The 16,204-nt window shown below is 38.3% G+C and overlaps 1 protein-coding gene across 1 annotated transcript; it reads left to right on the forward strand.

Moving 5' to 3' along the window:
• Positions 1-9,278: 9,278 nt before the first annotated feature.
• Positions 9,279-10,262, forward strand: LOC100349556 (olfactory receptor 4C5-like). The gene has a single exon (XM_008270844.3). The coding sequence runs from the start codon at positions 9,333-9,335 to the stop codon at positions 10,260-10,262; it is 930 nt and encodes a 309-aa protein (XP_008269066.2). The 5' UTR covers positions 9,279-9,332.
• Positions 10,263-16,204: the final 5,942 nt, after the last annotated feature.

Consider the following 16,204-nt stretch of genomic DNA (forward strand, 5'->3'; position numbering starts at 1 on the left):
GATTATTAGCAACACAGTATGTACAGATCTTAGCCTTGCTGCTCCTAAACATGCATATATATATATATATATATATATATATAATGGGAAAGTAGTAATAAATAATAAATCCTATAAAGGAGTTGAAGGATATTATATATAACATATATATATATATCAAAGTTTGAATCCTAAAGGTAAAATATATAGCTTTTTACATACTCCAGATATTAGCCTGAAGGACAAATGAAAGAAAATATTATTATATTTTTAAAATGATTTACTTCATTTATTTAAAAGGCACAGTTACAGAAAGAGGTAAAGGTAGAGAAGGAGAGAGAGAAAGGGAGAAAAAAAGTGAGAATGTGATATAGAGATGGAGATAAAGAGAGAGAGAGAGAGAGAGAATCTTCCATCTGCTAGTTAAATGCCCAAATGGCCACAATGGACAGGAGCTTCTGCTGAGTCTCCCATTTGGGTGCCAGGGCCCTAAGACTCGGGTCATCTTCCATTACTTTTCAGGCGCACCAACAGAAAGCTGGATTGGAAAATGAGCAGTGGAACTCAACCCGGATGCCAGCATCATAGGCTGCAGCTGTACCAGCTATGCAACAATACTGGCAATATTTTCTTCTGTTTGAATATTTGATTATGTAATATCAAATATTAATATGTTTCAAAAATTGATTATTTAATATGAAGATAGAAGATAAGTGAACTAACGTCTCAACAGGTGCAAAACAGCCAATTATATTAATACAAACCTGGAAAGCAGAAATGAAAACAGCATGTAATTGAAAAATATTAGGCTTAAAAATGTAAAAGCTTCTTGGCATTCTAAAGATACAAATAAAATATTTATCAGATAATTTTAACAAGAAGCAAGTATGGTCAAATCATAAAAAGACTATTTTGAAGACTATTGAAAGCATATTATGTGTAGTTTGCAAAATATTTTTCAATAAAAGATAGGCATTTTTCAACAAAATAAGTCTTCTCAAAACCATTGCCAAAAATGTTTGCATTGAAGAGTTCATATAAAATACAGAAGTGTTCAAAAACAGAAACAAAGAGCTCTATATTTAAAGGCACACATGAATTTCAAATATTTTTACAGAAGAATAAATTTGTCTTTTAATTCTGTTTCTATGAACATTTTGAGATTCCTTCATATATCTAACCTCTAGCTTGGAAAGGACATTTGAACAAAATCCAGTCGTATCAGACACAAGTCAAACTAATGAACTCAAGTACATAAAGGCATGGGAAACACTAGAAAAATATTTGCAACAAGTACGACAACTGTTATTACAGAAATAGTTTTTAACAAATTAAAATGTTTACGCACATCATTATAAAAATAAGGCCAAACTAATGAAAAGATAATTCTCAGAAAAAAATATATGGAAAATCCTTTATTTCATGCTGTGGAGGAAGTGCAATTTAAACACCATGAAAACTGGATGAGATTTATGGTAACTGTATTATCTAGTGATGGTGAGTGTTGGTTGACAAAAAAAATATTCTGAAGTTTGACTCCACATAAAAGGGGCTTGAATTGACTCATTCTTATAAATTTATTCTTGATTAAAATATGAAAAAATTATGCAGATTTTTTCACAATATGTTGTAACAGTGGAAAAGTAAAACAATCAAAATGTCTATAAAAAGGATCAGTTAAATGAGTAATAGTCATGAAATATAAAGTGGAAATTCAAGTCATTTGAAAGATGAACTAATGATATGGAAAGATTCAGTAAAATGTGACTGGAAAACATGTTATAAAATAGCATAAATATAATCTTCTAAATTTTTTAAAATGCAATATGTGCCTATAAAATATCTGAAGAAGTACGGAAAAGATTAATTATGCTGATCTGAACTGAGGAATTAAAGGAAAGTTTTTGTTACTCAAAACTTTCCCTGGTCTGAATTTTCTGCAAGGGGAATATAACACCTTTATATTAGTAAAGTAATATAATAACAGAAGACTGATTTATTATCAAGCCTAGGTTTATATATTTGAAGTGTTTTTTTTTTCCTTAGGAGACTGGATATGCCTGTAATTATTCATAAAAATCTGTGTCAGAGGAAACATTTATTTAAATACAACTCTCATATAAATGAAGAATAGAATATTAATGGGAAAGTTAGTGAGGACTGTCCCTGTCTCTACAAATGTGTTTGAGTCTGATATAATAAGTTCATTCCGTAACAAGTCATCTTATTGTAAAGACGAGTTAGTGTGGACTTAGCATTCACTGTTCCATCACCAACTGCTGCTTTGCAGGCTCATCCATTTTCCAGCTTACATATAATCTCTTTTCCTTGGTTGGTGACTTGCAAATGATTGTGAAGGGAGATTTCCTAAATAAAGTTGAATGTTTGGACTGAATTTATTTTGTGAGTGAGGCACAAGCATCTCAGCTCAGAAAATTAATTTATTTAGTCATCTTCCAAAGCATTGGATTTCAAAAGAAGTTTCTGGAGAAAAAAAATCTAACCATTGATGATTGCTCTCTAAGTTGCCAATCTTTCTTGGTGACCAGATGAAATACATTACAAAAACTGCCATCTCAACCTAACTTGACTTAAGTCATAGAAATTCCAAACTACACTAAAGCAGAAAAAGGAGGGATTGTAAGTGCCATGAAATTAGCAACAAAGGAAACTTACACTGAGGTAGTAGTTCCCTAAAGTCAGCCTTTTTCTTGCAGTGTTGGTCCTTGGACGTCTGCATCCAAATGGATTGGAAACTCAGAACCAAGCAGCATCTGTGATCTGTGGCTTTTTGATGCTTATGTGGTCTTTCTAGGTAAGGGATCCTCAGAGTCCATCCTTCTCAACCACTTCCTGTGTACATTCGGGGAAACCTTTAATGGAAACTACGAGTGTGCGAGGAGTTAGGGGTGCTCTGGGCTCTCAGTTCCCACGGGATTAGAGTGAACAGCTCCAGGCAGGATGACAGCCAGTTCAACTTATCCTGTTCTGTCTCTTGTGACTCTATCTCTGACCAAAATGTTGAGGAAAGTCAGGTCTGCCAGGTTAATAGCCTCTCTTCTGGCTGTAGTTAAGTCGGTTATCTTAGAGCCTGAGACCTAAAGCACAGAATGTTCTAGTCATGGGAATATGGATACTTGAAGTAGTGTGAGTCTAAAAAATAACCGTGACAATGTTCATATCACAGTGTCACAGGAAGGATTGAGTAAGATATCACGTGAATATGTATAAGTCAGAGCAAAACTGTCATCCTGCTCTTAGTGCTCCAATAATGGACACATGTAGGCTAGAGATATTTCTCTTTAATGTCCAATGGTCAAATTTGCTTTGCAGGCTTTTCTACTCTGTTATGTAAGAGAGGATGGAGGTAATCGACACAGGAATGCTGCGTGAGCAGACAGTTTTTAGTTGTCCATAGGGCAGCTACTTCCCATTTTTCTTTCCTTCCTTACTTCCTTCCCTCCGTCCTTCCTTCCTTCCTTCCTTCCTTTTAGAACTCTGTTTTTTTTCTGGTGTCAGGAGGCCATGTGTTTGGGAGCAACACGGGGTCCACGCAGGCTTTAGGTGTGACTCAGGATTAGCCTAAATCACTTATGGTAATGCTTTTCTCTTTCAGCAGCTGACTTACAAATAGGCATATGACGTATTTCTAGCCAGTGAGACAAGAGGAAAAACTCCAGGGGGGTTTTGGATGATGTTCTTTGACCCTAAAAAGAGGCTCATGAGGAAAAAAAAATCTGTTTCCTAAACAATGCTTTCTGCAAGGGCTTATGGAATTGTCACTCAGTGCTAAACTTGTGGAATTTTGGACCTGGGACTTATCTGAAACACCTGCAAAAGTATGCTCCATTTGAAAAGTGATTGCTAGTTTGTGATTGGACTTGAGCTGAAACTAATTTTTTAAAGATTTGTTTATTAATTTGAAAGACAATGTTACACAGAGAGAGGCGAGGCAAAGAGAGAGGTCTTCCATCCGATGGTTCACTCCCCAATTGGCTGTAATGGCCGGAACTGCGCCGATCTGAAGACAGGATCCAGGAGCCAGGAGCTTCTTTGAGGTATCCCAAAAGGGTGCAGGGGCCCAAGAACTTGGGCCATCTTCTATGCTTTCCCAGACCATAGAAGAGAGCTGGATCAGAAGAGGAGCAGCCAGGACTAGAAGCGGTGCCCAAATGGGATGCTGGCGCTTCAGGCCAGGGCATTAACCCACTGAGCCACAGCACTGGCCCCTAGCTGAAACTAAATTTATCACTGAAGGATGGGCATGACTTTGACACACAAAATATCCAATCATATAATCATTCCAGAAAATAGGAAAATAATCAGAGATTTCAATTATTAAAGCGAAATTCAGGGGCTGGCGCCCTGGTGCACTAGGTTAATCCTCCGCCTGCGGTGCCGGCATCACGTATGGGTGCCGGTTCTAGTCCCGGTTGTTCCTCTTCAAGTCCAGCTCTCTGCTGTGGCCTGGGAAAGCAAGGAGGATTGCTCAAGTGCTTGGGTCCCTGCACCCGTATGGGAGACCAGGAGGCAACACCTGGCTCCTGGCTTTGGATCAGCACAGCTCCGGCCGTTGTGGCCACCTGGGGAGTGAAACAATGGAAGGAACACCTTTCTCTCTGTCTCTATCTCTCACTGTCTAACTCAGCCTGTCAAAAAAAAAAGTGAGTATTCACAAAATATGTGTATGATATTATGGCCTAATTTGTTGTGTGAAATAGACTATGGTGGGTTGTTGGGTTACTTATAAGTTAATGAAATAAGCCTACATTAAAACATAAGTAAATATCTCTTAAAACTATTTAATTTTGTCATAATTTTTTTTTATTTTTTTGACAGATAGAGTTAGACAGTGAAAAGGAGAGATAGATCCTCCCTGTGACACTGTGATATGAACATTGTCATGGTTATTTTTTAGACTCACACTACTTCAAGTATCCATATTCCCATGACTAGAACATTCTGTGCTTTAGGTCTCAGGCTCTAAGATAACCGACTTAACTACAGCCAGAAGAGAGGCTATTAACCTGGCAGACCTGACTTTCCTCAACATTTTGGTCAGAGATAGAGTCACAAGAGACAGAACAGGATAAGTTGAACTGGCTGTCATCCTGCCTGGAGCTGTTCACTCTAATCCCGTGGGAACTGAGAGCCCAGAGCACCCCTAACTCCTCGCACACTCGTAGTTTCCATTAAAGGTTTCCCCGAATGTACACAGGAAGTGGTTGAGAAGGATGGACTCTGAGGATCCCTTACCTAGAAAGACCACATAAGCATCAAAAAGCCACAGATCACAGATGCTGCTTGGTTCTGAGTTTCCAATCCATTTGGATGCAGACGTCCAAGGACCAACACTGCAAGAAAAAGGCTGACTTTAGGGAACTACTACCTCAGTGTAAGTTTCCTTTGTTGCTAATTTCATGGCACTTACAATCCCTCCTTTTTCTGCTTTAGTGTAGTTTGGAATTTCTATGACTTAAGTCAAGTTAGGTTGAGATGGCAGTTTTTGTAATGTATTTCATCTGGTCACCAAGAAAGATTGGCAACTTAGAGAGCAATCATCAATGGTTAGATTTTTTTTCTCCAGAAACTTCTTTTGAAATCCAATGCTTTGGAAGATGACTAAATAAATTAATTTTCTGAGCTGAGATGCTTGTGCCTCACTCACAAAATAAATTCAGTCCAAACATTCAACTTTATTTAGGAAATCTCCCTTCACAATCATTTGCAAGTCACCAACCAAGGAAAAGAGATTATATGTAAGCTGGAAAATGGATGAGCCTGCAAAGCAGCAGTTGGTGATGGAACAGTGAATGCTAAGTCCACACTAACTCGTCTTTACAATAAGATGACTTGTTACGGAATGAACTTATTATATCAGACTCAAACACATTTGTAGAGACAGGGACAGTCCTCACTAACTTTCCCATTAATATTCTATTCTTCATTTATATGAGAGTTGTATTTAAATAAATGTTTCCTCTGACACAGATTTTTATGAATAATTACAGGCATATCCAGTCTCCTAAGGAAAAAAAAAACACTTCAAATATATAAACCTAGGCTTGATAATAAATCAGTCTTCTGTTATTATATTACTTTACTAATATAAAGGTGTTATATTCCCCTTGCAGAAAATTCAGACCAGGGAAATTTTGAGTAACAAAAACTTTCCTTTAATTCCTCAGTTCAGATCAGCATAATTAATCTTTTCCGTACTTCTTCAGATATTTTATAGGCACATATTGCATTTTAAAAAATTTAGAAGATTATATTTATGCTATTTTATAACATGTTTTCCAGTCACATTTTACTGAATCTTTCCATATCATTAGTTCATCTTTCAAATGACTTGAATTTCCACTTTATATTTCATGACTATTACTCATTTAACTGATCCTTTTTATAGACATTTTGATTGTTTTACTTTTCCACTGTTACAACATATTGTGAAAAAATCTGCATAATTTTTTCATATTTTAATCAAGAATAAATTTATAAGAATGAGTCAATTCAAGCCCCTTTTATGTGGAGTCAAACTTCAGAATATTTTTTTTGTCAACCAACACTCACCATCACTAGATAATACAGTTACCATAAATCTCATCCAGTTTTCATGGTGTTTAAATTGCACTTCCTCCACAGCATGAAATAAAGGATTTTCCATATATTTTTTTCTGAGAATTATCTTTTCATTAGTTTGGCCTTATTTTTATAATGATGTGCGTAAACATTTTAATTTGTTAAAAACTATTTCTGTAATAACAGTTGTCGTACTTGTTGCAAATATTTTTCTAGTGTTTCCCATGCCTTTATGTACTTGAGTTCATTAGTTTGACTTGTGTCTGATACGACTGAATTTTGTTCAAATGTCCTTTCCAAGCTAGAGGTTAGATATATGAAGGAATCTCAAAATGTTCATAGAAACAGAATTAAAAGACAAATTTATTCTTCTGTAAAAATATTTGAAATTCACATGTGCCTTTATATATAGAGTACTTTGTTTCTGTTTTTGAACACTTCTGTATTTTATATGAACTCTTCAATGCAAACATTTTTGGCAATGGTTTTGAGAAGACTTATTTTGTTGAAAAATGCCTATCTTTTATTGAAAAATATTTTGCAAACTACACATAATATGCTTTCAATAATCTTCAAAATAGTCTTTTTATGATTTGACCATACTTGCTTCTTGTTAAAATTATCTGATAAATATTTTATTTGTATCTTTAGAATGCCAAAAAGCTTTTACATTTTTAAGCCTAATATTTTTCAATTACATGCTGTATTCATTTCTGCTTTCCAGGTTTGTATTAATATAATTGGCTGTTTTGCACCTGTTGAGACGTTAGTTCACTTATCTTCTATCTTCATATTAAATAATCAATTTTTGAAACTTATTAATATTTGATATTACATAATCAAATATTCAAACAGAAGAAAATATTGCCAGTATTGTTGCATAGCTGGTACAGCTGCAGCCTATGATGCTGGCATCCGGGTTGAGTTCCACTGCTCATTTTCCAATCCAGCTTTCTGTTGGTGCGCCTGAAAAGTAATGGAAGATGACCCGAGTCTTAGGGCCCTGGCACCCAAATGGGAGACTCAGCAGAAGCTCCTGTCCATTGTGGCCATTTGGGCATTTAACTAGCAGATGGAAGATTCTCTCTCTCTCTCTCTATCTCTAAATCATTTTCTCACTTTTTTTCTCTCTTTCTCTCTCCCTCTCCTTCTCTACCTTTACCTCTTTCTGTAACTGTGTCTTTCAAATAAATGAAGTAAATCATTTTAAAAATATAAGAATAATATTTTCTTTCATTTGTCCTTCAAGCTAATATCTGGAGTATGTAAAAAGCTATATATTTTACCTTTAGGATTCAAACTTTGATATATATATATATGTTATATATAATATCCTTCAACTCCTTTATAGGATTTATTATTTATTACTACTTTCCCATTATATATATAAGCATGTTTAGGAGCAGCAAGGCTAAGATCTGTACATACTGTGTTGCTAATAATCAGTGAAAATGGAATGTAAAAATAGCCTATCTGACTCTGTAGAACACATTCAGTCCGATAAATTATGATTCTTTTGTTTCTTCACCTTAAAAATATCCATTTTCTAAATATCCAGAACTTTTCAAAGTCTTCCTTAAATTGCATTTTTATGTGAAAAATGCTCCCTGAAATCTAAATATGACAAAAGTCTTCCAAATAGTGGATTCTGAAGTTTCAGGTGGACGTGGGGCAGTTCCATGGCACCACGCCGTCTCCTCTGTGCTCTCTCATCATGCTTCTTTCAACAATGTTCCATCAGATCCTCACACAGCTCTGTTGGGAAGCAGGAAAGGCTCACAAATTTAATCACTGGGGTGTAACTTTATGCAGCCCCGATCAGTTCCATTGATTCTGAAATATGATTACCTCTTCCCTATTTTCAGACAGAACTCACCTGATAGTTTATATTCATCAAGACACAAGTTAAACATAACATGAATAATATTTTTTTTTTTTTTTTTTTTTTTTTTTTTTGACAGGCAGAGTGGACAGTGAGAGAGAGAGACAGAGAGAGAAAGGTCTTCCTTTGCCGCTGGTTCACCCTCCAATGGCCGCCGCTGCAGCCGGCGCACCGCGCTGATCCTGGCAGGAGCCAGGAGCCAGGTGCTTTTCCTGGTCTCCCATGGGGTGCAGGGCCCAAGCACCTGGGCCATCCTCCACTGCACTCCCTGGCCATAGCAGAGAGCTGGCCTGGAAGAGGGGCAACCGGGACAGAATCCGGCGCCCCAACCGGGACTAGAACCCGGTGTGCCGGCGCCGCAAGGTGAAGGATTAGCCTATTGAGCCACGGCGCCGGCTATAACATGAATAATAAACTCTTCTGTGGTATTGCTTCATCTACACAGTAGTTAGAGATCAGATAATAAGACATAGATGTTCATGAATTCAAGGCTCTGCTCTTCCTTACATGTCTTCTTTGCATGTATGATTTTTTATGGTAAACAATATCTATAATGGTAATGGTTGGGAGAATCTCCAGACAGATATAACTAGAAGACAGGTGCCTGACATGTCAACATCATAAAATAAGGCTTATGTGTACCAACGAATGTGTGTGTTTGTGTGTGTGTGTGTGTGTGTCTATGAGGGAGAAGAGGGCTGTATGTTGATTATATGACTAATAACATGAGCCAAGTTTATAACTTGGGTTTGTCTGCTTTGGGTTTCCATCAGTGTTCCAGAAAACATTCCTAACCGAAATTAGTTGCTTGTGTCCTTCACAACTGCAACCTTGTGCTATCTGCAGATGAATCCATGAAGCAAATGTCAAACTGGGCTCATGGAACGAAATGAACAACGTAACAGAATTTATCTTGCTTGGCCTGACACCAAACCCAGACATGCAGAAACTTCTGTTTGCTGTGTTCACAGTCATCTACTTCCTCACCCTGATAGGCAACATACTCATTGTGGTGACAGTCACCACCAGCCCAGCCCTGGGATCCCCCATGTATTTTTTTCTGTCTTTCTTTTCCTTCATAGATGGCTGTGGCTCTTCTACTATGGCCCCCAAGATGATATTTGACTTATTAGCTGAAAAGAAAACCATCTCCTTCAGTGGGTGCATGACCCAGCTCTTTGCAGAACATTTCTTTGGGGGAGTTGAGATCATCTTACTCACAGTGATGGCCTATGACCGCTATGTGGCCATCTGCAAGCCCCTGCACTACATGACCACGATGAACAGGCAGATGTGTGGCCTCTTGGTGGCCCTGGCCTGGGCTGGGGGATTCCTTCATGCTCTGATTCAAATTCTTTTTATGGCCTGGTTACCCTTCTGTGGCCCCAACATCATCGATCACTTCATCTGTGACCTTTTCCCTCTGCTGAAACTTTCTTGCACTGACACTCACATCTTTGGACTCTTTGTTGCAGCCAACAGTGGACTGATGTGTCTGATCATCTTTTCCATTCTTATCACCTCCTATGTTCTCATCCTTTGCTCCCTAAAGGCTCACAAAGTTGAAGAACAGCAAAAGGCTCTCTCGACCTGTGCCTCCCACATCACTGTAGTCATCCTGTTCTTTGTACCATGTATATTTGTATACCTTCGGCCCATGATCACCTTCTCCATTGACAAAGCAGTGGCTGTGTTTTATACTATGGTAACACCCATGCTAAACCCTTTAATCTATACTCTCAGAAATTCAGAGGTGAAAAATGCCATGCGGAAGCTCTGGAGCCAAACAGCAGTCTTGGGAAACAATTTGTGTGAATAGAGAAGGTACACACGAAATCTATAGGGCCAGCACTGTGGCACAGCAGGGTAAAACCCTGGCCTGGAGCGTCCGCATCCCATATGGGCGCCGGTTCGAAACTCAGCTGCTCCACTTCCCATCCAGCTCTCTGCTGTGGCCTGGGATAGCAGTAGAAGATGGCCCAAGTCCTTGGGCCCCTACACCCATGTGGGAGACCTGGAAGGAACTCCTGGCTCCTGGCTTCAGATCGGCACAGCTCCAGCCATTGCGGCCAATTGGGGAGTGAACCATGGGATGGAAGACCCCACCCCCCTCCGCCCCTCTTCTCTCTTTGTAACTCTGATTTTCAAATAAATAAATAAATCTTTAAACAAAACACATATTATTTTCATATCTTAACATGTGTGACCAGTGCAAAGTGATTAGTGAAGAAGAATGTGTGAGTTTCAATATATTTTGTGTTCCTTGTTTTCTGGAATCTTTAATGATTTCTATTTCACAAAAGATCTGTATTTGAATAAATGAGGACTAACCTCTCTTTCTTGGCATTTACAAATTCATTGAACAAGGATCATTTCTAGTCAACGTAAAAACACTACAATATATGGATCCATAAATTTAGGTATTTACTAGAAGATTATCTGCAAATCTTCAGGTATAGATTAGGTAACTAAAAGACCCAAGCACTAAACATTTAAATGAAAGGCCTAACAACTAAATATTTTGTTGGAACCCAAGCAATGGAATCAGGACAGACTTGTCAAAGTGAGAAATAGAGAGCAACCAGGAATGAAAGGGCTTTGAGGAGTGAGAGTCATCCCAAGCTAAGGCTGCTGTGCATTGCAGGCCCTGGGGTGCCATTTACATTGTTTTTTTTTTTTTTTTTTTTTTTTTTTTTTGACAGGCAGAGTGGACAGTGAGAGAGAGAGACAGAGAGAAAGGTCTTCCTTTTGCCGTTGGTTCACCCTCCAATGGCCGCCGCGGCCGGCGCACCGCGCTGATCCGATGGCAGGAGCCAGGAGCCAGGTGCTTTTCCTGGTCTCCCATGGGGTGCAGGGCCCAAGCACCTGGGCCATCCTCCGCTGCACTCCCTGGCCACAGCAGAGGGCTGGCCTGGAAGAGGGGCAACCGGGACAGAATCCGGCGCCCCGACCGGGACTAGAACCCGGTGTGCCGGCGCCGCTAGGCGGAGGATTAGCCTAGTGAGCCGCGGCGCCGGCTCATTTACATTGTTTTCTGACACTTCCCAGGTAAATTATTTTTACCTGCCTAAAGGCAAGGAGCGTACAACTTTTGCAGATGTAGCATGAAACAATTTTGGGCATGATTTCTCTGGTAGAAGATACTTTTTAGAACAACTTTTTCTTCCAATACATCCTATGCACAATGACGATTCCAAAATAGTTTTTGTGAGTGGATCTGTGCTTTAGTTAATGGGAACAAAAATAGGTGACACAAGAGAGCTGAAAATATGTGAGTAATCAAGGCAGAATCCTGCCTTTTGATCTAAATGGTTCTTCTGTTTTTCTTCAGTATGGTTCTTCTGTTCATTGGTGTTATATGTGTGACTGTTTTTCAAATATGTGAGCATTCGGAGCCGGTGCTGGGACATAGCTGGTGAAGCCGTTGCTGCAGTGCTGGCATCTCCTGTGGGCCCTGATTCAAGTCCCAGCTGCTCCAATTCTGATCCAGATCTCTGCTATGGCCCGGGGAAGCAGTGCAGGGTGGCCCAAGTCCTTTGGACCCCTGTACCCACATGGGAGACCAAGAAGAAGCTCCTGGCTCCTGGCTTCAGATCAGCCCAGCTTCAGCTGTTGCAGCCAATTGGGGAGTGACCCAGTGAATGGAGACCTCTCTCTCTCTCTGCCTCTCCTTCACTATCTGTGTAACTCTGACATTCAAATAAATAAATCTTCAAGAAAAAGAATATGTGAGTATTCACAAAATATGTGTATGATATTATGGTCTAATTTATTGTGTGAAATGGACTATGTTGCATTCTATAAGTTTATGAACTAAGCCTCCATTAAAACATAAATAAATATCTCTTAAAACTTATGTTTCTGTGTGGGAGCAAACTGTTGAAATCTTTACTTAATGTATGCTAAAGTGATCTTCTGTATATAAAGAGAATTGAAAATGAATCTTGATGTGAATGGAAGAGGGGAGGGAGTAGGAAAGGTGAGGATTGTGGGTGGGAGGGAAATTATGGGGGGGGAAGCCAGTGTAATCCATAAGCTGTACTTTGGAAATTTATATTCATTAAATAAAAGTTAAAAAAATCTGTAAGCTAAAAAAAACATAAATAAATATGTCTTAAAACTATTTAATTTTGTCATAATCTTTAAAGCTTTAAGGATTTTAGAATCTAGAGGGTTTCTGTACACCATGTGTGCTGATTGAATCTGGGTAAGCAATATTTCCCCTTCCTTAACACTACTTTATGATTGGAGCCCCATAGCTCTTCTCCTCCATTACTCATAAAAGTATTTTGAGCTGTAGGCACCTATCTGTGCCATGCAACACCAGTTATTTGATTGATCCCACTCTGATTTGGTGCCTGTTGTGCAAACTTCATCTGTCTCCTTCTATCTCTCCCAGGGTCTACTGATCACCGTTCTGATTTCAGATTCCCTTTTAAAACTTCCACATATGAGGAATAACATGAGATATTTGTCTTTCTGTGCCTGGCTTATTTCACTTAACATGTTGTTTTCTAGTTCCATCCATTTGCTGCGGATGACAAGATTTTAATATTTTTAGTAGATGAATAATATTCTTTTGTGTTTATATGTCACATTTTCTTTTTCCATTCATCTGGTGATGGGCACCTCGGTTGATTCCATATCTTGGTTATTGTGAACAGTGCTGCAATTACAAGGGGTAGCACGTTTTTACTTTGCTAAAATGATTCCATGTCTTTTGGATATTTATGCAATAGTGGGATAGCTGGACCCCATGGCACTTCTATTGCCTGTGAAGGAAAGCCTACCTTCAAGTGACTATGAAAAAGTGAGGCTGAAGGGTTTCAAGAAGAGAATTCAAAAGCAAAGAGAAAAATTTAAGAAGTTTATATTGTGTTTATATAAAGGGAAATAGACAGGGACTTGTAGAAGCCAAAAGGCTTGAAGTCTGAAGAGATTAAACTTTAAACATTTTTAATAGCTAGGAATTTTCTAGGAATCTAGAAAAAATTATGCTGAGTGAATTAACCAGTCCCAAAGGGACAAATATCATATGTTCCTCCTAACCGGTAACAACTAACTGAGCACCAAAAAGGAAACCTGTTGAAGTGAAATGGACTCTATGAGAAACAGTGACTTGATCAGCCCTTGTCCTGACTGTTGATGTACAATGTAATACTTTATCCCTTTTAGTATGTTTTCTGTTCTAGTATTATTGGTTGAACTCTGTAATTAACACACAATTATTCTTAGGTGTTGACATTTAACTGAAAAGTGATCCCGGTTAAGTATAAGAGTGGGAATAAGAGAGGGAGGAGCCTGGCTCTGTGGCTCAATAGGCTAATCCTCCACCTTGTGGTGGCGGCACACCGGGTTCTAGTCCCGGTCGGGGCACCGGATTCTGTCCCTGTTGCTCCTCTTCCAGGCCAGCTCTCTGCTGTGGCCCAGGAGTGCAGTGGAGAATGGCCCAAGTGCTTGGGCCCTGCACCCCATTGGAGACCAGGAGAAGCACCTGGCTCCTGCCTTCGGATAAGCACGGTGTGCCGGCCGCGGTGGCCATTGGAGGGTGAACCAACGGCAAAGGAAGACCTTTCTCTCTCTGTCTCTCTCTCACTGTCCACTCTGCCTGTCAAAAAAAAAAAAAAAGAAAGGAAGGAGTTGTGCAATTTGGGACATGCTCAATAGGACTTGCCCCAAATGGTGGAGTTAGAAACATGCCAGGGGATTTCAATTCAATCCCATCAAGGTGGCATGTACCAATGCCATCTCACTAGTCCAAGGGATCAATTTCAGTTCACAATTGATCACACTGATAGTTCTAAGAGTCAAAGGGATCACACAAACATGACTAGTGTCTGCTAATACTAACTGACAGAATAAAAAAGGGAGAGAACGATCCAACATGGGAAGCGGAATACACAGCAAACTCATAGAATGGCAGATGTCCTAAATAGCACTCTGGCCTCAGAATCAGCCCTGAAGGCATTCGGATATGGCTGAAGAGCCCATGAGTGTATTTTAGGCATGGAAAGCCAAGACACTATGGAAATTTAAAAAAAAAAAGAAGACCTAAATGAAAGATCACTGTTAGTGAGATCCCAGTAGAAAGAATGGGCCATCAAAGGAGGTAACTTTCTCTGAAGGGAAGAGAGAACTTCCACTTTGACTATGACCCTGTCAGAATAAGATCGAAGTTGGCAAAATCAAAAGGCTTCCATAGCCTTGGCAACTCATGACAAGAGCCTAGGGAGATTACTGACACCGTGAACAAGAGTGTCCATAAGTTAAGTCAACAACAGGAGTCACTATGTACTCACTCCCCATGAAGGATCTCTGTCCTTTATGTGTAGTTCAATGTGAATTAATGCTATAAGTAGTACTGAAACAGTATTTTACACTTTGTGTTTCTGTGTGGGTGCAAACTGATGAAATCTTTACTTAATATATATTAAATCAATCTTCTGTATATAAAGAGAATTGAAAATGAATCTTGATGTGAATGGAATGGGAGAGGGAGAGGGAGATGGGAGGGGTGCGATTGGGAGGGAAATTATGGGGGGGCCATTGTAATCCATAAACTGTATTTGGAAATTTATATTTACTAAATAAAAGTTAAAAAAAAAAAGAGTTACCTCTCGTGTTATCCTGGCCAAGAGAGTTAAGGCCATCTTGGACGAGCTAGCCTGCTGCTGACCACTACTTGATTATATATTCATAAGGAACCCCAGTCAAAGAAGGTAAGTCAAACCCTGATTGGCAGAACCACCAAGCCAACTGCAACCATTGAAAACAAATGTTTTATTTCATGCAAAAAATGTTTTTCAATTGTATATGGATTTTATTTTAGTTTGGTTTTGCCCTCCTCACCTTAGCCTTCCAGACATATTAATCCATTTTCTTCTTTCTTGCATCCTTTCCACTGGAGAATTAACACAAAATTACCTTTTTATTCTTTAAGATAATGTCTTATTTTACTTTGATGATTTGAAAACTTCATTATTGGTTCTTTAATATTCATTAAGCATATGTTAAAAAACATGGTCTAGATTAGATTTGCAGTAGAAAGTTCTCAAGCTGCTCTGTAAATATGGAATTAATATATATTATTTAAAATCACAGTATTTTCCCTTTTATTTCCTCCCAAATAGCAATGTAGCTTATTTTTAAAACTATTATGTATTAAAGATATACTTAACCTCAAATGTTATAATAATTTGAATACAAAACATTAAATAAGAAAATTAGAATATTCTTAAAAATCAAGGACCATAGCTTTTGGTCTTCATATATGGAATTTAATTGTGGTCTACATGTATTAGGAACATAATATGTAGTGAAATAAGTCCACTTATAAATGACAAAATATTAGTATATATGTTAACTAAACAATTAGATTTACCTTACATACGAGGAACATACAATATGTAGAATGTGATTAATGTTTGCCCATAATATAACACAATAAATCCTCACATCACTTCTCAGCTTAGAAATATATTATTTAATGATATTAACATTGGAAGAGATTGTATGTTGTTTAATTTGTATGTATTTACATAGAAATGACTAATGATTTTACCTTCTTTTATTCAGAATTTAATTTGTATTATATATGCCCTTAGATTTGATGGAACAGCACTGGTAGTTTGAGAATGCAAAACAATGAGACTGAAAACATTTTATAATCTTAATATTGCTTTATTTATAATTTCATTTCCACAACAGTGTTTTGCTTTAATCTCACAGAGTGGATTACAACGGTCACATCTGGCAAACTGT

The sequence above is a fragment of the Oryctolagus cuniculus genome, chromosome 1 (genome assembly GCF_964237555.1).
Source record: "Oryctolagus cuniculus chromosome 1, mOryCun1.1, whole genome shotgun sequence".
In the NCBI taxonomy this organism is placed as follows: domain Eukaryota; kingdom Metazoa; phylum Chordata; class Mammalia; order Lagomorpha; family Leporidae; genus Oryctolagus; species Oryctolagus cuniculus.